The 19967-nt window shown below is 46.1% G+C and overlaps 3 protein-coding genes across 4 annotated transcripts in view; 1 reads left to right on the top strand and 2 right to left on the bottom strand.

Moving 5' to 3' along the window:
- smyd1b (SET and MYND domain containing 1b) overlaps positions 1-6129 on the top strand; it is an 11060-nt gene extending 4931 nt beyond the window's left edge. The window contains exons 5-9 of the mRNA XM_061260848.1: positions 86-281; positions 1242-1334; positions 2124-2287; positions 3612-3780; positions 4676-6129. Coding sequence (XP_061116832.1) covers positions 86-281; positions 1242-1334; positions 2124-2287; positions 3612-3780; positions 4676-4831 — 778 coding nt within the window. The 3' untranslated portion in view covers positions 4832-6129. The remainder of the gene's footprint in view (positions 1-85; positions 282-1241; positions 1335-2123; positions 2288-3611; positions 3781-4675) is intronic.
- Positions 6130-6235: 106 nt separating this feature from the next.
- On the bottom strand, positions 6236-8629 carry LOC133140712 (fatty acid-binding protein, liver-type-like). Its single transcript, XM_061260849.1, has 4 exons — positions 8472-8629; positions 7819-7991; positions 7175-7267; positions 6236-6328 (listed from the first exon to the last, which is right to left on the bottom strand). Exons 1-4 carry the CDS (start codon positions 8536-8538, stop codon positions 6278-6280), a joined length of 384 nt encoding a protein of 127 aa, XP_061116833.1. The 5' UTR covers positions 8539-8629; the 3' UTR covers positions 6236-6277.
- A 5246-nt stretch (positions 8630-13875) lies between these two features.
- On the bottom strand, positions 13876-17456 carry LOC133141201 (isotocin-neurophysin IT 2-like). 2 transcript variants are annotated; one of them, XM_061261649.1, is made up of 4 exons: positions 17385-17456; positions 16697-16818; positions 15920-16124; positions 13876-14273 (listed from the first exon to the last, which is right to left on the bottom strand). In XM_061261649.1, exons 2-4 carry the CDS (start codon positions 16814-16816, stop codon positions 14125-14127), a joined length of 474 nt encoding a protein of 157 aa, XP_061117633.1. In that variant the 5' UTR covers positions 16817-16818; positions 17385-17456; the 3' UTR covers positions 13876-14124. The 2 variants fall into 2 exon arrangements, with proteins under 2 accessions (XP_061117633.1, XP_061117634.1); XM_061261650.1 differs by having other exon boundaries at positions 16697-16823; positions 17385-17443.
- Between the last annotated feature and the right edge of the window lie 2511 nt (positions 17457-19967).

Raw genomic sequence — 19967 nt, 5'->3', positions numbered from 1 at the left:
CTCTCTCACGCGCTCCCTCTCTCTCTCCCTCTCTCCCTCCCTCTCTCCCTCTCTCACGCGCTCCCTCTCTCTCTCCCTCTCCCAGGATCGAGCTGCGCGCTCTGGGTCGGATCGGTGAGGGTGAGGAGGTGATGGTGGCGTACGTGGACTTCCTGAGCGTGTCGCGTGAGCGGCAGCAGCTGCTGCAGCAGCAGTACTTCTTCACCTGCACCTGCCAGCACTGCACGGAGCGCATCAAAGACGACCTGATGATGGCCAGCCTGGACACCGAGGAGAACAAGGTGTGGGCCCTCACCACTGTCACATGACCTGTGTGTGCGCTTCATGGCCCCTCGCCGCTGCCCATCACTGTCACATGACCTGTGTGTGCGCTTCATGGCCCCTCGCCGCTGCCCATTACTGTCACATGACCTGTGTGTGCGCTTCATGGCCCCTCGCCGCTGCCCATTACTGTCACATGACCTGTGTGTGCGCTTCATGGCCCCTCGCCGCTGCCCATCACTGTCACATGACCTGTGTGTGTGCTTCATGGCCCCTCGCCACTGCTCATCACTGTCACCCTGTGTGTGTGCTTCATGGCCCCTTGCCACTGCTCATCACTGTCACATGACCTGTGTGTGCGCTTCATGGCCCCTCGCCGCTGCCCATCACTGTCACATGACCTGTGTGTGCGCTTCATGGCCCCTCGCCTCTGCCCATCACTGTCACATGACCTGTGTGTGCACTTCATGGCCAATGATCTAGACCAGGTGACCGATTAGACCGATGAGCCTATGCGCATGGGTGGAGAAATGGTTACTTTTAGTTTGACCTGACAAAGATCAACAATGAGTCGAAACATTGTTGATGCTAATAAAGAATTATCTTGAATTAGGGTGTGCAGGGCTACTTTAATTATTACCGCTGCTACCCAAGTGCTTATTGCACCCTGGTTGATGTGCGGATCTCTATATTATTTTATGGCTCAGGCATAGTATGCTGAACACTCTCAGGTCAGTTAACTTACCTATGCCTGCCTCTCCCAACCCAACGCAACACACACACACAAATACACACAAACACACATACGCACTCACACTCACAAGGTCATGCACACGCACGTCTACACACCTCCTAAGTAAAATATCTAGGACTGGCCATTTCACTTTTGAATATGAATATGGACATTGAGGGCCATTGCGGGGGTGGGGAGTGTTGCTGTTCCCATGGTTCCTTGCAGCAGTGTCTCTCTGCCCGCCCAGCCGTCAGAGGAGCTGGTGAAGGAGGTGACGGAGTTCAGTCTGGAGACGATTAAGAAGCTGGACCAGGCTCGCCTCGACTGCAAGTACCACGAGGTGAAGCGCTCTATTACCTGACCCTCTGTTTCCCCATCCCTCCTTCAATTTACACACACAGGCACACACACACACCTCAGAGGACAGGGATCAGCAGCTCACAGTCCTCCAGGACCGAGAACTGCTGGTTTTCCACCCTCCCTTTACCTGAGAGTTGGGTGTGAAGACAGCCAGCCCCAATCAGTAACGCTAAGTTCCCGGGAGAAAATAAAACCAGGGCTGGATTTGAGGGCCAGAGTTGATGATCCCAGTCATTGGATATCTGCACTGTGCATCTGTAAATATGGGCACATTCTGTGAATAATAATCAAAGTACTGTCATCTCTCTCTCTCTCTCTCTCAATTCAGTTGACAGTCATGTTGCCAAAGCAATACAATACCAAACTATACTGTACATACAGAATACACACAGAAATATGGAAACCACATGCCTCTCTGTCTCTCTCTGTCTCCCTCTCTCTCTCTCTGCCTCTCTATCTCTCTCTCTGTCTCCCTCTCTCTCTCCCCCCCTCTCTCCCCCTCTCTCTCTGTCTCTCCCCCTCTCTCTTTCTCTCTCTGCCTCTCTTTCTCTCCCCCCCTCTCTGTCTCTCCCCCCTCTCTCTTTCTCTCTGCCTCTCTTTCTCTCCCCCTCTCTCTCTCTCTGTCTCTCCCCTCTCTCTTTCTCTCTCTGCCTCTCTTTCTCTCCCCCTCTCTCTCTCCCCCTCCCCTCTCTCTCTCTCCCTCTCTCTCTGTCTCTCTCCCCCCTCTCTCCCCCTCTCTCCCTCTCTCCCTCTCTCTCTCATCTCTCAGGTGGTGAATCTGTGCAGGGAGTGCCTGAAGAGGCAGGAGCCGGTTCTGGCCAGCACTCACCTGTACCTGCTGCGCATCCTGAGCACGCTCAGTGAGGTGCTCTCCTACCTGCAGTACTTTGAGGAGGCTGCTGGGTACGCCCGCAGGATGGTGGAGGGGTACATGTGAGTATCACATGAGTGTGTGTGTGAGTATCACACACCTGAGTGTGTGTGAGTGTGTGCGTGAGTATCACACACCTGAGTGTGTGTGTGTGTGTGTGTGTGTGTGTGTGTGTGTGTGTGAGTATCACACACCTGTGTGTGAGTGTGTGTGTGAGTATCAGTATATTGGGGCGGCCTGTAGCGTAGTGGTTAAGGTAAATGACTGGGACACGCAAGGTTGGTGGTTCTAATCCCGGTGTAGCCACAATAAGATCCACACAGCCGTTGGGCCCTTGAGCAAGGCCCTTAACCCTGCATTGCTCCAGGGGAGGATTGTCTCCTGCTTAGTCTAATCGCTCTGGATAAGAGCATCTGCCAAATGCCAATAATGTAATGTAATGTAATCGCGCACCTGTGTGTGAGTGTGTGTGTGAGTATCATACACCTGTGAGTATCATACACCTGTGTGAGTGTGTGTGTGTATGTATCACCACCTGTGTGTGTAAGTGTGTAAGTATCATGCACCTATGTGTGTGTGTGTGTGTGTGTGTATGTGTGTTAGAGGAAGAGAGAGAGACAGAGACCTTTATTTTAACCACTCACAGCATCAATGTCTTGCGTAACAAATCATATATTCCCACAGCCGGAACATTTTGATATTTAAGTTCAACCACCATCCTCACCACACAAATTCAAAAAAGAGAAATGAAACAGAAAACAAAACAAAACGTGAAACATCTCCAACATCTACAAATACATGTGTGGGAGAGGGGGAAGGAATGGATCATTCTTTAACTCAAGACTCTTTTGAGCAAGGCCCTTGAGCAAGGCCCTTAACCCTGCATTGCTCCAGGGGAGGATTGTCTCCTGCTTAGTCTAATCAACTGTATGTCGCTCTGGATAAGAGCGTCTGCCAAATGGCAATAATGTAATGTAATGTAATCGCGCACCTGTGTGTGAGTGTGTGTGTGTGTGTGTGAGTATCATACACCTGTGAGTATCACGCAACTGTGTGTGTGTGTGTGTGTGTGTGTATGTGTGTATGTATTACGCACCTGAGTGTGTAAGTGTGTGTGTGTGTGTGTGTTAGAGGAAGAGAGAGAGACAGAGACCTTTATTTTAACCACTCGCAGCATCAAGGTCTTGAGTAACAAATCATATATTCCCACAGCCGGAACATTTTGATATTTAAGTTCAACCACCATCCTCACCACACACATTCAAAAAAGAGAAATTAAAACAAAACAAATAGCGAAACATCTCCAACATCTACAAATACATGTGTGGGAGAGGGGGAGGGAATGGATCATTCTTTAACTCAAGACTCTTTTGAATCCCTGAACAGGAAGCTCTACCACCCGAATAATGCGCAGATGGGCATGGCTACCATGCGGGCGGGGGTGACACACTGGCACGCCGGGCTGATCGAGCTTGGGCACGGAATGATCTGCAAGGCCTACAGCATCCTACTGATCACACACGGCAACACCCATCCCATCACCAAGGACCTGGAGGTACCACACACACACACACACACACTCACACACACACACACACATGGCAACACCCATCCCATCACCAAGGACTTGGGGGTACCACACACACACACACACACACACACACACACACGGCAACACCCATCCCATCACCAAGGACCTGGAGGTACCACACACACACACTCACACACACACACACATGGCAACACCCATCCCATCACCAAGGACCTGGAGGTACCACACACACACACACACACACACACACAGCAACACCCATCCCATCACCAAGGACCTGGAGGTACCACACACACACAAACACACAACCCCTCTCTGTCACCAAACACTCACAATATAGCCTTTGTCGACCCAACAGACAGACACTGAGGCATCCCTTCGATCCTCTACTGTTTAACTGTAGGAACTACAGATTGTCAAGTCAAGCCACATTCATTTATAAAGCACATTGAAGATGACTACTGTCAACCGCAGTTTGTTCCACAGATACAGGTAACTGAGGCCATGACCGAAACAGCCTCCTAACTACTGCGTCCTCAAAATATGTACCATCGACTGAATATTGCTTACACACCATTTAAATACTGCTACTTATATTAGTCCGCAATGTGCTTCAGAATGCAGACTGTGAGCATGGGGGAATATGTTGCGTAGTCTGCAGCATGTTTAGTAGACACTACATATTTTCACGCCCACTCTCAGCAAAACCCTGGAAATATGTATATCATCAACACTACATTTAGAGGAACTTTTCACTTAACGAGTTTCTCACTGTACTGTACTGTATTCGCACTGTATTCAATTTATCTAAGCAATAGTACGCAAGCAAGTCGCTTCGAACGCGGCCTGAGTCTCTGCCTTTGACCCTTGACCTCTGCCCTCTGCCCTCTGCCCACAGGCCATGCGCATGCAGACGGAGATGGAGCTGAGGATGTTCCAGCAGAACGAGTACGTGTACCACAGCATGCGCGAGGCGGCGCTGAAGAACCAGCCCATGAGCATGATGTCAGAGCCCATGGCCGAGGGCGTGAAGAAGCTGTTCCGCAAGCAGTGACATCACCGCCACCTCACCCCGATTGGCTGACGGGCTTACCCGCGTACAGCTCTACCCCCCCCCCCCCCCCCCCATCCGCTTCACCACAGGGGGGTGTTTCACAAAGCAGGATTACCAAGGTGGCTGGATAACTGCACTACGTAAAAACCCAGAACCCTCACAAATCTGAATCATGGACTAAAGCAGTGGTCTCCAACCCTGGTCCTGGAGAGCTACAGGGTCTGCTGGTTTTTGTTGTGACTCTGCACTTAATCAATTAGAGCAGTTGACTACACAGTTTACTCACCTAACCTGGTTACCTGGGTCTCAATAGGGTGCTGATTTGAAGGTGAAAACAAAAATCAGTACACCCAGTAGCTCTCCAGGACCAGGGTTGGAGACCACTGGACTAAAGTAAAAAGAGTAGTGCTGGATTTTATCCAGCTAGCAGAGTAATCCCGCTTACTGAAATAGGTCATACTCTAACCCAGAGGTGTCAAACTCCAGTCCTGGAGGGTCGCAGTTTCTGCTGGTTTTTGGTGTGCGTTAGCACAAGAGATTAATTTCCAAGTCTTTCATTGGCTAAAGAGTCCACCCACCTTGTTCTCAAGGCCTTAACTGGCTGCTGATTGAAAGGAAACCACAAATACCAGCGTACACTGCGGCCCTCCAGGACTGGAGTTTGACACCCCTGCTCTAAACCGTAACCTGCACTCACTCAGGGGGCTGACGTGCCCCACTCCCATGGTACAAACCCACAACCTTGGTTCAGGATCTGCAGACCCTGCTGGTTGTGGTCACCGTAAATTTCAGACCCAAGAAAACAGGTATGAACTGTAGCTCCTTGCACTGATCCATACCCCTAGGGGTCCAATCTTATCCAAAATGGGTCACATGTGGATGGAGGCTTTTGTTTTAGCCCAACACAATACCAAGTGAACTAAGCTTAGTCTTCAATTGAAACGCAGAATCGGGTGTCTTACTGCGGAGCTACAGCAAAAACCGGCACCCACACCAGCCCTTTCCAGGCAAAATTGGACACTCCTGCTCTAGGTACTCAACCATCCCAGTTGTATTGTATGCGCCTCATTTTCTGCAGCACTTCAGAGCAGATTGCACATGTGTTTTTTTGGTCAGACATAGCCCTTTTTGTACTCATTCAACTTTAGATTAGTGGTCAGGCCAAACTCATACAAGCAATTAGTTAAAAGAACAAATTGGAGGTAGTTTGGAAGTTGTGTGTCAGAGTAGTAGCATGTGGTCTGAGCCATATTACTGCATGTGCACTGAAATGAGCCTGAATAAAGCTATAACTTTCAGAGGCCTCCAGTGATTTATCCTGTTCGTGAGCAATAACTTCAGATTGGAAGATCATTTCTAAAGGGGGGGGGGGGGGGGGGGCAACGCAAAAATAAATCCACACAATTTGTTTTTCAAAATTTTATTAAACCCAAGAAACAATGCCTTCTACACGCGCTTGCTGATCCTCTTGTAAACGATGCCTGCCACAGTCATGGTCTGAAACAAGGAAACGGTGACAGCTAGTGAAGGGAAATGTAGTACAAGGTAGAAGCAAATTGCAGTGAGCCCAAACTAAACACTGATTAGCAAACCAGGAGTCCCAGTCAGATCAGCTGTCCATTTGTAGCCCAGAGATAACCAGGTGATAGTTCACTAAAAGGATCTGCCAAATGGCCCAATTGTTAATTGTATGTGCAAATTAGAAGACATCAGCAGCATGTGGTGTGCAATTTGTTTTGAATGCAAATAAAACCCATCAAGAGTCATCTTGGGTACAAACAAACCTCATGACCAACCAGTGGGTCCCAACCCCCTAGTTTCAGATTACATGACTGACACGACAAGATTATGAAGGTAATCGGCACTCAAGGCAGCTGGTTGAGTCTTCCCCTCCAACCAGACCCATTTAGGCCTGGGACACCAGGTGAGCAGGTGTGCAGCACGTTGCCATTCTGAACGGTTTCGGGGTTTGTCCTCTCCCTAGCTAGCTTAGGGTTCTCAGTCATGTGCAGCGATGCAACAGAACCATGCAGCAGTCTCCACAGGTCTGCAGCAAACACTGGCCACCACCATGTTAGCACAAAACGTGCACAATAGTCTTTACCAGGGGTCAGCAACCCTGGACCTGGAGAGCTGACAGGGGCTGCTGGCTTCAGTTGTTCCTCAGCAGTTGCCCAATGAAAGCAGGGGATTAGTCAACTCTCCTCAACTTGTTTGTCGTGTCTGAAATGGTTGCAGATGTTTAAGGTAAAGCAGCACACTGCTGCTCTCCAGACCAGAGTAGCTGACCCCAAGACTGTACCGCACAAAACCGCTAGCACACAGCCAGGACTCCATACTCACGTTCATGATCGTGTTTGCGTCAACCAGTTCTGTGACAGATTCAATGCCCTTCATCGAGACCTTCAACTTATTATCCTCCAGCCTCACCACAGCCTGGAACAGACATCAGGGTCAAAGGTCAGGGTTGAGGAAGACGATACAATTCAGTGCTCGTCTAGTCTTGCCTTGAGCGATGGAAAGAACTCAAATTTAACTGAAGCGTCACCCTGCCAGTTGTAACCGGACTGCATAACTGAAAGACCTACTCCTAATGTGATAAGGAGCTGCTGCCATGCAGTTGGGGGTTGCACTACATTAATGGCATTTGGCAGATGCTCTTATCCAGAGGGACATAGTTGATTAGACTCAGGAGACAATCCTCCCCTGGAGCAATGCAGGGTTAAGGGCCTTGCTCAAGGGCCCAACGGCTGTGCGGATCCAATTGTGGCTACATCAGGGATCAAACGACGCTACAGTCCGCCCTCAAATGTATTCAAATTGAGTAAATTGAACAAATCAGGTATTCTATGGCCAAGCAATAAGAACCAAATTAATCTTAAACTTTATGCAGAAATATGACTACCACATTTCCACCCCCAGTTGTGATCCTCTGGTGTGCGGAGCCCATTTTACAGAAATGGGGCTCCCAATTTGACCGAGCTCACCTTGACCTTTTCCCCAGTTAGTGACTCCAGCTCACTCTCCTGCCCCAATGTGAAGGTGTTGATTATGACTTTGGGCCCAGTCGTCAGGGTAACCTTGAAATCATCACCATTCTGCTCAATCTCTGAAACACTCTTGATGTCTTTGCCCTTTTCGATCAGGTCATCTGGGAGACCTGGGGGAACAACTTGCATTAAAGGGACCATGGGGAGGACTAACATTTAATACCATATACATTTCAAAATCTAAAGGACTTATCCAGGCAGTGTGGTAAGAACCAACATGGGTACAGAATGCAATGGATAGCATTTAATCATTTGCTTGCATGATTAGATCACAAGTAGGCCACTCATACACGTTCATGATATGCTGCACCATTAATTTGATTTAATGCGCCGGTGCTTTAAGGCACAAGATCGTAGCCGTGGTGTTCATAATTGAACAAAACCGAACATCGTTAAATTAAAAATAATTTTAAAAGTTTATGCAACCATTACAACTGGTAATTGGAAGCAATGTTCTCGAATGGACTTAAACGTTACAAAAACCATGGTTAATTCCAATATTGACAAAACGATTTAGATGGTAGGATTATGCCGCAATTCACATCCATCTTACTATTCAATGGCAAAGGTTATCGACGCGCAGCGCTCACCTATCGCCTTCATAAACGGCACGAAGTTTTCATGCGATTCCAGTTGGTATTTTCCAGCGAACGCCATGGCTAAAGGAGGAGTAATAAGTAGGCACACGGCGTTCACTTCGTGCCTTTATACCTTCGCCCAGCGGCTAATAATTATTAACATAGGCATGCCCCCCTCTTTAGTCTCCTCACAATATCCGGTGATGTAACTGATTTGTGATCTCATTCCCTATTGAGAAACACCACCGCGTGACCCGGCTGAAGGACTGTGACCAGATTCCAAATCATTATTATTCCCCGGTAAACAAAGGCAAGTTAATGCGCTCTGTAACCGAATTATTTTGGAGCCTGCACAGCAACAGACACCGAGCATCGTAGTTGAGTTAGGTTACCATTGCTTCTTATGCATTTGTGCTCTTGCAAGGTAGGGTATCACCTGGATTGTTTTAGTACAGTCGTCTCAAATTGTAGCGATGTAGGGCCGTGTGTATGCAGGTTTCATGCCAACCAATTAATGCTGCCTTAATTGATTCATATTACTAATCCAGCCATATGCATTTAACTGCATTAAAGCACATAATATAAGCAACAGTTGTTATTTATTTTAGACAACACAAAATGACAGATTTCCACTGCATCTACCTATCGACAAACACAGACCAGTTGGAAGTAATAGATATATAAATAGAATAACATGCATTCACAGACATCATAGGGTGAGCCAAAACATATTTATTTAATTCACAATCCACTCATACATTCATTTGTATGAGTGGATTGTGAATTAAATAAATATGTTTTGGTCACTATGCATGTCTGCTGAATGCCATGTTATTTATTTATATCTCTATCCGTCCAACTGTCTGTGTTTGTCGGTCAGGTAGGAGAGAGTGGGGTAAATTGTCACCATTTTGTGTGACTCATGTTCTGAGGTCTACTTCCTGTTTACATGGGACAATGACTTTGAGGCAAGTTGTCACGTGCACACTAATACATCAATATATCGGTATTATATTGATATCGTGATATGAAACTAGATATCATCTTAGATTTTGGATATTGTAATATCCTGATGTGGCATAAGTGTTGTCTTTTCCTGGTTTTAAAGGCTGCATTACAGTCATGTAATTTTCTGAACTTACCAGACTGTTCTAGCTTTGCTTTTGCTTTGCCTTTACCCACTTAGTTATTACATCCACATTACTGATGATTATTTATAAAAATCTCATTGTGTAAATATTTTGTGAAAGAAGCAATAGTCATCCTTACAATATTGTCGCAATATCAGTATTGCGATGGCCATGTCGGGGCGACATGGCTCAGGGAGTAAGAGCAGTCGTCTCATTGGCTCAGGCAGTAAGAGCAGTCGTCTCATTGGCTCAGGCAGTAAGAGCAGTCGTCTCATTGGCTCAGGCAGTAAGAGCAGTCGTCTCATTGGCTCAGGCAGTAAGAGCAGTCGTCTGGCAGTCGGAGGGTTGCCGGTTCGATCCCCCGCCCGGGCTGTGTCAAAGTGTCCCTGAGCAAGACCTAACCCCCAAATGCTCCTGACGAGCTGGTCGGCGCCTTGCATGGCAGCCAATCGCCGTCTGTGTGTGAGTGTGTGTATAAATGGGTGAATGAGAAGCATCAATTGTACAGCGCTTTGGATAAAGGCGCTATGTAAATGACAACCATTTACCATATTGAGGTATTTGGTCAAAAATATCGATATTTGATTTTGTCCATATGGCCCAACCGTTATATGTTTACCTTTGATATTTTACATTTTCATATTGTAGGCTAGGCCTATATTTATTTATTTTTCTCTATAGTTTCACTTGAAACTGTTATGTTCATTTTGCATTAAACTTAATAAAATTTGAAATAACTCAATACTTTTCATTTGTTAAATACTTAATTCACACATGAGTATACAAAAATAGGCTTTACCATGCGGTTATTTCATATAGACTATTTATTTATTCATTGAATTATCAGAAAACGTGCTATATTGTGATATATCATCATCGAGTGGAAATGACCCATGTCAGGATAGAAGATTTTGGCCATATCGCCTAGCCCCTGTCTGTCTGCACTGAAACGAGATATGAAGATGTCATCAATGCAAAATATCTACCTGAGACCTCATTCATTAATTTGGTGTGACATTTATTTATTTAATACATTGTGATGTATTTATTGGGTGTATTTATTGGGTGTATTGCACCATAAAAATGTAAAGTGTGACAAAATGCCCTGCTCTCCCCCTACTGTGTACGACCTTTGCCCCCCAGGGAGCCGTCTGTGTTCTCTATCAGTGCTGAGTCTGTAAAGATAAGACCTCCGTGAAACAACTCTCCCATTCTGCTCACTGGACTCTGTTTCTTAGAAGGACTATGGTCTTATAGTGACACCTATACACACACACAAATAAACCTGTTTCTTAGAGGGACTATGGTCTTATAGTGACACACATACACACACACACACACACTCACACACACACAAATCAACCTGTTTCTTAGAGGGACTATGGTCTTATAGTGACACACATACACACACACAAATAAACCTGTTTCTTAGAGGGGCTATGGTCTTATAGTGATGCACATACACACAAACAAATAAACCTGTTTCTTAGAGGGACTATGGTCTTATAGTGACACACATACACACACAAATAAACCTGTTTCTTAGAGGGACTATGGTCTTATAGTGACACACATACACACACACAAATAAACCTGTTTCTTAGAGGGACTATGGTCTTATAGTGACACACACACACACACACACACACAAATAAACCTGTTTCTTAGAGGGACTATGGTCTTATAGTGACACACATACACACACACACACACACACACACACAAATAAACCTGTTTCTTAGAGGGACTATGGTCTTATAGTCACACACACACACACACACACACACACACACACACACACACACACACACACAAATAAACCTGTTTCTTAGAAGGACTATGGTCTTCTAGTGACACACATACACACACACACACACACACACACACACACACACACAAACACACACACAAATAAACCTGTTTCTTAGAGGGACTATGGTCTTATAGTGACACATACACACACACATACACACACACACACACACACAAATAAACCTGTTTCTTAGAAGGACTATGGTCTTATAGTGACACACATACACACACATACACACACAAATATACCTGTTTCTTAGAGGGACGATGGTCTTATAGTGACACACACACACACACCTCCTCACGGGTGTTCTCCCACTCCATCGTGTGATGGAAGTCACTGGAAACAGTCCAAAAAAGAGCAGATAGCTGCTTAAATAACTGTTCTAATCGGCAACTCTCTTTTGCCCACACAAATGTGTGAAAATATTGCCAATATCATTATTACTACTTATCATTCATATACATATGTGGCTTAAAGTTTTAAGATATAACATAAAATATATCACGCAAACAAACAAACACACACAGACACACACGCAAACCAGCACACATAGATGGAGAGTCCACAGCTCTACCAGATAAGGTAATGCACCCTGGAACAGACCCACAGACAGGGGCTTCATGAGATAATACTGATGGAGATGCACTCCAGGTCTCACAAGTGTGTGTGTATTTGTGTTTGTATAAGGGTGTGTGTGTGTGTGTGTGTGAGTGTTTGTATGAGGGCATGTGTGTGTGTATGTTTGTATGAGGGTATGTGTGTGAGTGTGTGTTTGTCTGAGGGTATGCGTGTGAGTGTGTGTTTGTATGAGGGTGTGTGTTTGTATGAGGGTATGTGTGTGTTTGTATGTGTGTGTGCGTGTGTTTGTATGAGGGTATGCATTGTTTGTATGAGGGTGTGTGAGTGTGTGTGTGTGTTTGTATGAGGGTGTGTGTGTCTGTTTGTATGAGGGTATGTGTGTGTGTGTGTGTGTATGTGTGTGTGTTTGTATGAGGGTATGTGTGTGTGTGTGTGTGTGTGTGTGTGTTTGTATGAGGGTGTGTGTGTGTGTAAGTGTGTGTGTTTGTATGAGGGTGTGTGTGTGTATGTTTGTGTGTGTTTGTATGAGGGTGTGTGTGTGTGTGTGTGTATATGTGTGTGTGTTTGTATGAGGGTATGTGTGTGTGTGTGTATGTGTGTGTGTTTGTATGAGGGGGTGTGTTTGTATGAGGGTATGTGTGTGTGTGTGTATGTGTGTGTGTGTTTGTATGTGTGTGTGTTTGTATGAGGGGGTGTGTGTGTGTGTTTGTATGAGGGTATGTGTGTGTGTGTGTATGTGTGTGTGTTTGTATGAGGGTATGTGTGTGTGTGTGTATGTGTGTGTGTGTTTGTATGAGGGTATGTGTGTGTGTGTGTATGTGTGTGTGTTTGTATGAGGGGGTGTGTTTGTATGAGGGTATGTGTGTGTGTGTGTATGTGTGTGTGTGTTTGTATGAGGGTATGTGTGTGTGTGTGTGTGTGTATGTGTGTGTGTTTGTATGAGGGTGTGTGTGTGTGTGTGTTTGTATGAGGGTGTGTGTGTGTGTGTGTATGTGTGTGTGTTTGTATGAGGGGGTGTGTGTTTTGAGAGGCAGGCACAAGTTACATTACGTGGCATTTTTTCACAAGTGAACTACCTGACCTGAGTGTATGCAGGTTGTAGAGGTACATTAACCGGCTGATAAATGTCGACGCACTCTCTGAGTTGTTTGATGTTTTATGTACAGCCTGCTATCAGATTGAGTGACTCATGATTCTTTATCTGAATCTCCAATAAATATCAGTCAGATCATCGTGTGACCGGATGCCCGCCCCCTTGAGTGCTCAAATAGTGATGTTCATTGGATTCTCATCAGAACTGGTGTTTTAGGTGTGTGTGTATGTGTATGTGCATGATTGTAGGTGTGTGTGTTTGTGTGTGTGCGCGTGTGCGTGTGCATGAGTATTGGTGTGTCTGTGTGTGTACGAGCCTTTGTGTGTGTGTGTGTGTGCATGAATATTGGTGTGTCTCTGTGTATACGAGCCTGTGTGTGTGTGTGCGTGTATGTGCATGATTGTAGGTGCGTGTGTTTGTGCCTGTGTGTGTGTGTGTGTGTGTGTGTGTGTGTGTGTGTGAGAGAGAGTATCGGTGTGTCTGTGTGTGTACAAGCCTTTCTGTGTGTGTGTGTGTGTGTGTGTGTGCATGAGTATTGGTGTGTCTGCGTGTATACAAGCCTGTGTGTGTGTGTGTGTGTGCGTGTATGTGCATGATTGTAGGTGTGTGTATTTGTGTCTGTGTGTGTGTGTGTGTGTGTGTGCGTGAGTATTGGTTTGTCTGTGTGTGTACGAGCCTGTGTGTGTGTGTGTGTGTGTGTGCATCTTTGTTCCTCTATCCCCTAGTGTCAGTATAATCTGAGCACAGTGTCTCCCTCTGTTGGTCATATGGGGAATAAGCAGTCGGCTGGAGCAGAGGTTCTCATCTAACCAGCTTTATTTGTCACTAGCACAATTCTTTCCCCAACACAGTACTTTACAGAACCAGTATTAACTTAATAACGTTAATAACATTTATGCATATATTTGTTGATATCAATATGTTGTACAAACTTAGTATAGGACTCATTTTATATACACATTCAGGGGTACTATTGGATAGAGACAGTTTAGACCCTTCCCTTCCAGTTTAGACCCTTCCCCTGAACCCATCATCCTTGGCGTCTCATTAGTTGGTCCAATGTGGAGGGGTGTGGCCAGCAAGGTTCAGGAGCCTCATAAGGATGTCTCCATCCAGGCTGCTGCTCTCTGATTGGCCGATCTGATCATCATCATCATCATCACTGGCTGAACAGGATTGGTCAAGGATGCAGCTCTCTGTGGTGAAATGGGAACAACGCAAGCTGAGACCTCTAGGAGAACTAAAATCCAAACCATACAGGTGAAAGTTAATCAATCATTTTCCAATGACAATCAATTACATCTAGTCATAGTGTGGCAGAGATGAAGGATGAGATTGGATGGGATGCAGTCAGTCACCCACCATATAGGCCAATCAAATGCATCACATAACTATGGCTCGGTTTTATCTGCAGTGTGATTAAAGCCTGCAATTCTCTTGAATTCCATGATGGCTGTGTCTGAAATGGCTCCCTATTTTACTAAGCAGTATACTATTTTGCCCGTCAGCCATCTTAGTCTCATGTCCAAATTCAGACATGAATGCCATTATTTGCTATGATTTACAGTCCAGTCGTTCGCCTATCAGCTAAAAAGTGCCAGTGGCAATCCTCTTATTGTTCTGTTAAATTTTTGGCCATAAATGTGTAGGGGTTAAGTGAGCTGCAGCTGGACTTTGGGCACTGCAAGATAAAATTAGGTTTAATATCAAAAGCAAGACCTCTGGAGTCATGTTTTAAGAACCGGCCAGATGGTATGTTAATGGTTTTGTAGCTATGTATATGCAACAAATGTGCAGCCAAGTAATAACTATAAACGATTACAAAAGATATCTGCTGTCCAAATTCACTGTTTTAGTACACTATTTGCACGTTCACTACATAGGGATTAGGAATTTGTGAGTAGTGAGCCATTTCGGACACAGCCTGTGGTTTCTCTGTAGCAGCGCTTGTAAAATACAGGTGTGACAAATTTTACAATGTGTTTGGTGAAACAAAAGCTACTTTAGCCAAACATTTTTTTCTGGAAGAATCTATAGGCAGAGAGTGAGCGTGTGTTCAACTGGTCAATGTGTAGTAATTTAATTGCTAACAGAGATGATTCCCGAAGACATCGTGCCAACATCTTACTGCATGTGGACTGATTTATAAGGAAAAAATACTTATGCGGAAAATGTTTCACTTTCATACTGATGTTTGGCGCAGTAGAGCAGACACATCAGAAAGAAAGTTTTTCAAATTAAGAAAAGCCAATAAAGCAAAAAAGAGGAAGAACAACAACAAATACCACCGCCAGGATTGCAAACCAAACCAAGAACACTGAAGTCCACACACACGACTACTGACCATCATACTTGCACAAACCTTGTCCTGACCATGGATTCAGCTCAACACCCACTCCCTATAAGAGAGAAACCCACAGACCAGCAGGCAGGATTCTGCAGGCTGGGTCTCCATGGCCTGTGATTCTGGCGTAGCCGAAGGATAAATTATTCTGACCCTATGCCGGCCCTGTGTTTAACATCCTTCCTTCCATCTTGATTCCTGGACCATTGAGGCAATAACGCTTGATAACTCGGTCAGCCTTTCATAGAGTGTGTGGTGCGGTGGTCTCCAACCCTGGTCCTGGAGAGCTACTGGGTCTGCTGGTTTTTGTTATTTTCACCTTTAAAATCAGCCCCCCGTTGATCAGGTGATGTGACTAAACCGTGTAATCGACTGCTCTAATTGATTAATCAAGTGCAGAGTAACACCGGAAACCAGCAGAGCCTGTAGCTCTCTAGGACCAGGGTTGGGGACCGGCTGTGTGGTGCGGGGTGTGGGCTCCCCCTGCTGGCGGCTCACCTGCGTTGCAGCAGATCCCGGGGGCGGCGCAGTGCCCGCCCTCGCTCCCACAGGCCCCGCCCCCTGCCGCGCAGGGCGTGGCCAGGTAGCTCTCCGCCGCGCAGTGCGCCGTCTCCGCAGAGCCCAGGAGGCAGCCCAGCCCCGCCCCGCAGCAGATACTGGGGCCGAAACAGCGACCCCGGCCCCCGGGCCCACACACCATGCACTGAGAGAGAGGGGGGGGAGAGGGGGAGAGAGGGGGAGAGAGGGTGGGAGAGGGTGGGGGAGAGGGTGGGAGAGGGGGAGAGAGGGTGGGAGAGGGGGAGAGAGGGGGAGAGAGCATCGAGTAAATTCTCATAGGCTATGAAGAATATTCAGGGCACATTACTTTAACAAAGTTTCACTGAAACACTTCCTTTCCCACACAACTGAGGAAAAAAACATTCATCCTGCCAGCCCCAATAGCACCAAAGTACATTTCTGTCTGCCATAATGTGAAGGGCACTGAGAGAGAGTAATGAAGCTAATTAGGTTTTTTTGAGAGAGATGTAGATTGTGTGTAGGTTTGATTACTTATTATTTATGTAGTTCTTTCTTTTTTTGTATGTATTTAGTTACAGTTAATCATATGTGTCATTGTTCATTTGATTTATTCTTAATAGCTTTGCCAATATTGTTTGTATACAGTCATGCCAATAAAGCATTGCTGAACTGAATCTGAATGAGAGAGAGGGATGGAGGACAGGGAGGGAGAGAGGGATGGGGAGGATGGACACATACACACACACATGTGCTCACCTTCCGTAGTGGGGAGTCAGACAGAGATCTCTTGCCCCCGATGGGGCAGTTTGAGATGTAGCAGGCTGTGCAGACAGACAGCAGGCTCAGCAGGCACACGGACACAGTGGCTCCGAACATCTCTGCCCCGGAGGGAGGGTGAAGAAGGTAGCGATGAAGGCAAATTGGGGCAGGTGGGAGAGCGCGTAGTTACACATCGCAGACACACAGCTCTGTTCTGAACAGTGACACCTCTGGAGCCAGAACATTCCAATCGGACCAGAGGTGGAAAGTCCGGGGGTAAGAAAAGTCCTGTCATGTGTTTCCTCGACCTGTGAACTCAGCCAGCTGATTTCATCAATTAGTTCTACCTTCTGGCTGAAGAACTCTGCTAAATAGCGAATCCAGGTGGTCGGAACAGAATACAGCCCCGAATTTAAGGGATTTTAAATTGGATCCCCTCCTCATACTACCCTGACAGCCCTGATGACTCTGGTCCCTGTTCTTTACTCAGTGAACTCTTCATATGAAATACATCTACAAAACATAGCGGCAACACTACATTCAAAATCAAACCTGTTATCTCAACATTTCAGCGACCGGTTAACCAACGAAGGAATCCACTCTTACAGACAGACACAGACAGACAGACAGAAGCAGAGACACAGACAGACAGGCATGAATATGGACAGAACACAGCTGGACTCACTGCGTGTTTGGGTCTTCTTAACGGAGCGGAGCGTTTCGGAGAGAGAGAGACAGTCGACGCTTGGGGTCTGTGGTTCTCTCTAGGGGTTCTTATACCCTGGTCCTGGTGGGGAGGGGAGGGGGGGGGGGGGCCGGGCCGAATCTGAGTGAATCATCGGACGTCGGGACAGGGGAGCGGGCCCTGGGGCCCTGACCTGGTGAATGTACAGGGCAGGGAGGGCACTTATTACAGAAGGGCCCGCCGTGACTGTGCATGCAAAGAGAGATGGAGAGGGAGAGAAAGGGGGGAAGGGAGATAGAGCGAGGGAGCGAGAGAGGGGAATAGAGGTGTGTGGGGGTGCCACTTTTCCCATTTCATTGTAATAGCATTTTGCATTAAAGTTCGGAACAAAAGCCATGTGTGAATTCATCTTCAGCGGAATGAGGCCGTTGCCATGGTTTGAGGGGCCGTTGTCATGGTTTGGCAGGCGGTTTACGATGGGTTTGTTGCCCGTTGCTATTATGTCATGACCGCACTTATGAAATGGGTCCCCATAAACTGGAATCTTCTGCCAGATCACCTCAGACCAGCCTGGCTGGCACTCTCCAGGCATGCTGACACTGCCATGACACGCTGGCACTGTTACTGCACACAGTGGGCAAACATCCAGAAATTCCATGGACAGGACTGGATGTGCAGGACACACACACACACACACACACACACACACACTCTCTCTCTCTCTCTCTCCCTCTCTCTCTCTCTCTCTCTCTCACACGCTTGATTAATATCTCTAATGTCCAAAAACGATTGATGTCCGTCTTGCAGGGCAAGAGGATAATTAGCTTAATGGTCTCATTAGCTAACCTTATGGAACTCAGTGACCTGAGAGGTGCCTTTCACTGCTGCAATGAAAAATGTTCAATTAGTCCCCCCTTCGTTAGCAATGTTCTAATTATCCGAGACAGGCAGGGGTCAGGTGGTGCACGATCAGAGATAAGTGTCTGAAGAGTACCAGCACACGCGTGTGCGTGACCCTGCTGGACAACGCCAACGCCAAGGGTTCAGCTTAGAGTTGAAATGCTACGTCCCTCATTTAATCAATAAGTTACGCGATTTGTCCCGTATTTTCATAGCCTACACATTGTTTCATACAAATACTTCACAGTGGTGAGAATAACTTGATAGTAAATAAAACCAACATAATTTCACGCAACACAGTGGGGAAGCTCCACATCAGTGATATGCAGAAGAGAATGGCAAGGTATTATCAGTTCTTTGTCAACGTCATCGTTACCTTAGTTACGGACTCCCAGGTAGGCTAGATAACAAGGGAGACAGATAACAAGTTAATAAACTTTGAATATAATTTTAATAATTACCACCTCGGAGTGATTATTCCACTTATACCATGGTCTTTTACCAAAGATAAAAATATATGCAGTGGTCAGTCATATTAAAAATAAAACTTTCGCCCTCAACATTCAAGGTTTTAAACGCAGCATAAATTGGTTTCTTATTCGCAACTTCTTATTCGTAATTCCCCGTCCACCATAAACTCTCTGCATGCGCAAGCACGGGTGAACACTGGCTGAGGATGTAGGTGAGATTCAAGGGCCTTATGTGCGGCCTGTAGTGTAGTGGTTAAGGTAAATGACTGGGAGACGCAAGGTCGGTGGTTCTAATCCCGGTGAAGCCATGATAAGATCCTCACAGCTGTTTGGGCCCTTGAGCAAGGCCCTTAACCCTACATTGCTCCAGGGGAGCAATGTACACACTGCAACTGCCTGTTCGCAATTTCATAGCAATGTTTTTAAACGCTGAAATCGTATTTGGCCACACATTACACAAACATCAACATTTTGGTTTGTAAAAAGTGGCAACCCTAGTTCAGCTGTTGATCACTTCACACCTCCCTCATCATTCAGCAGTTAAAACTGCGTATGCCCTCCTCATTGTTTACACCTTCAGGCCGCACTGAACGAGGAGGTTGTGAGCTCTTTGAATGATTTAAATACATTTGCATCGTGTTGACCAGAATTTTTTTTTTTTTTGAAATGGACCTCCTTGTTTCATAAGAACAGAGGAAATGCAAATATAGTGTTGAGTTACACTCTAAAATGAAACCTGAAACCCATCTGGACATAGTTTCAATATATAAACACAAACTCAGGCACGAGTAAGTTATTTGTGTCCTGTTTTCTTCATAAAATAACATTTTATGTTTAATATGTGTGGACCATAAGGACTAATGACAACATTGCCAAGACACAAAAAAACATGGTGAAGATGTGAGGAGCTGTTAACTTTTCTCACAGTGACCTGCCACAAACAGGCTTCCCCCTAGTGGCCATTCCTGTAATTGATTGTGTTTAGAATGGAATTAATCCAGTCAGCCATTAGAGGGCAGCAAATAACGATACACTCCAGACCCGTTGGTAGAGTTGGGAAGAGCTAATGAACCGGTGGCAGTTTTGCGCCACCTTGACTGTGCAGTTCACATTGAAAAAAGAGCTTTTCAGTACAGCATGGTACCAGTAATATCTTTCATACACCGTCTGAGAAACGTTTTAAAGGACGTAGACATATGCATCTTTCTTCAGC

This window comes from Conger conger, chromosome 11 (genome assembly GCF_963514075.1).
Source record: "Conger conger chromosome 11, fConCon1.1, whole genome shotgun sequence".
NCBI lineage: Eukaryota > Metazoa > Chordata > Actinopteri > Anguilliformes > Congridae > Conger > Conger conger.
The sequence above is the reverse complement of the archived record's forward strand: the minus strand, read 5'-3'. Positions and strand labels throughout refer to the sequence as shown.

What these genes read in the sequence shown, in the direction of transcription:
- LOC133141201 (XM_061261649.1), bottom strand. Translation starts at nt 16,816, where the DNA reads ATGTTCGGAGCCACTGTGTCCGTGTGCCTGCTGAGCCTGCTGTCTGTC. An exon ending in CTGACTCCCCACTACGGAAG is followed by an intron (nt 16,125 to 16,696) that starts GTGAGCACATGT and finishes CCTCTCTCTCAG; the next exon opens with TGCATGGTGTGTGGGCCCGG. An exon ending in CGGGATCTGCTGCAACGCAG is followed by an intron (nt 14,274 to 15,919) that starts GTGAGCCGCCAG and finishes ATTTCACCACAG; the next exon opens with AGAGCTGCATCCTTGACCAA.
- LOC133140712 (XM_061260849.1), bottom strand. Translation starts at nt 8,538, where the DNA reads ATGGCGTTCGCTGGAAAATACCAACTGGAATCGCATGAAAACTTCGTG. An exon ending in TAACTGGGGAAAAGGTCAAG is followed by an intron (nt 7,268 to 7,818) that starts GTGAGCTCGGTC and finishes TGTCTGTTCCAG; the next exon opens with GCTGTGGTGAGGCTGGAGGA. An exon ending in ACGCAAACACGATCATGAAC is followed by an intron (nt 6,329 to 7,174) that starts GTGAGTATGGAG and finishes TCCTTGTTTCAG; the next exon opens with ACCATGACTGTGGCAGGCAT.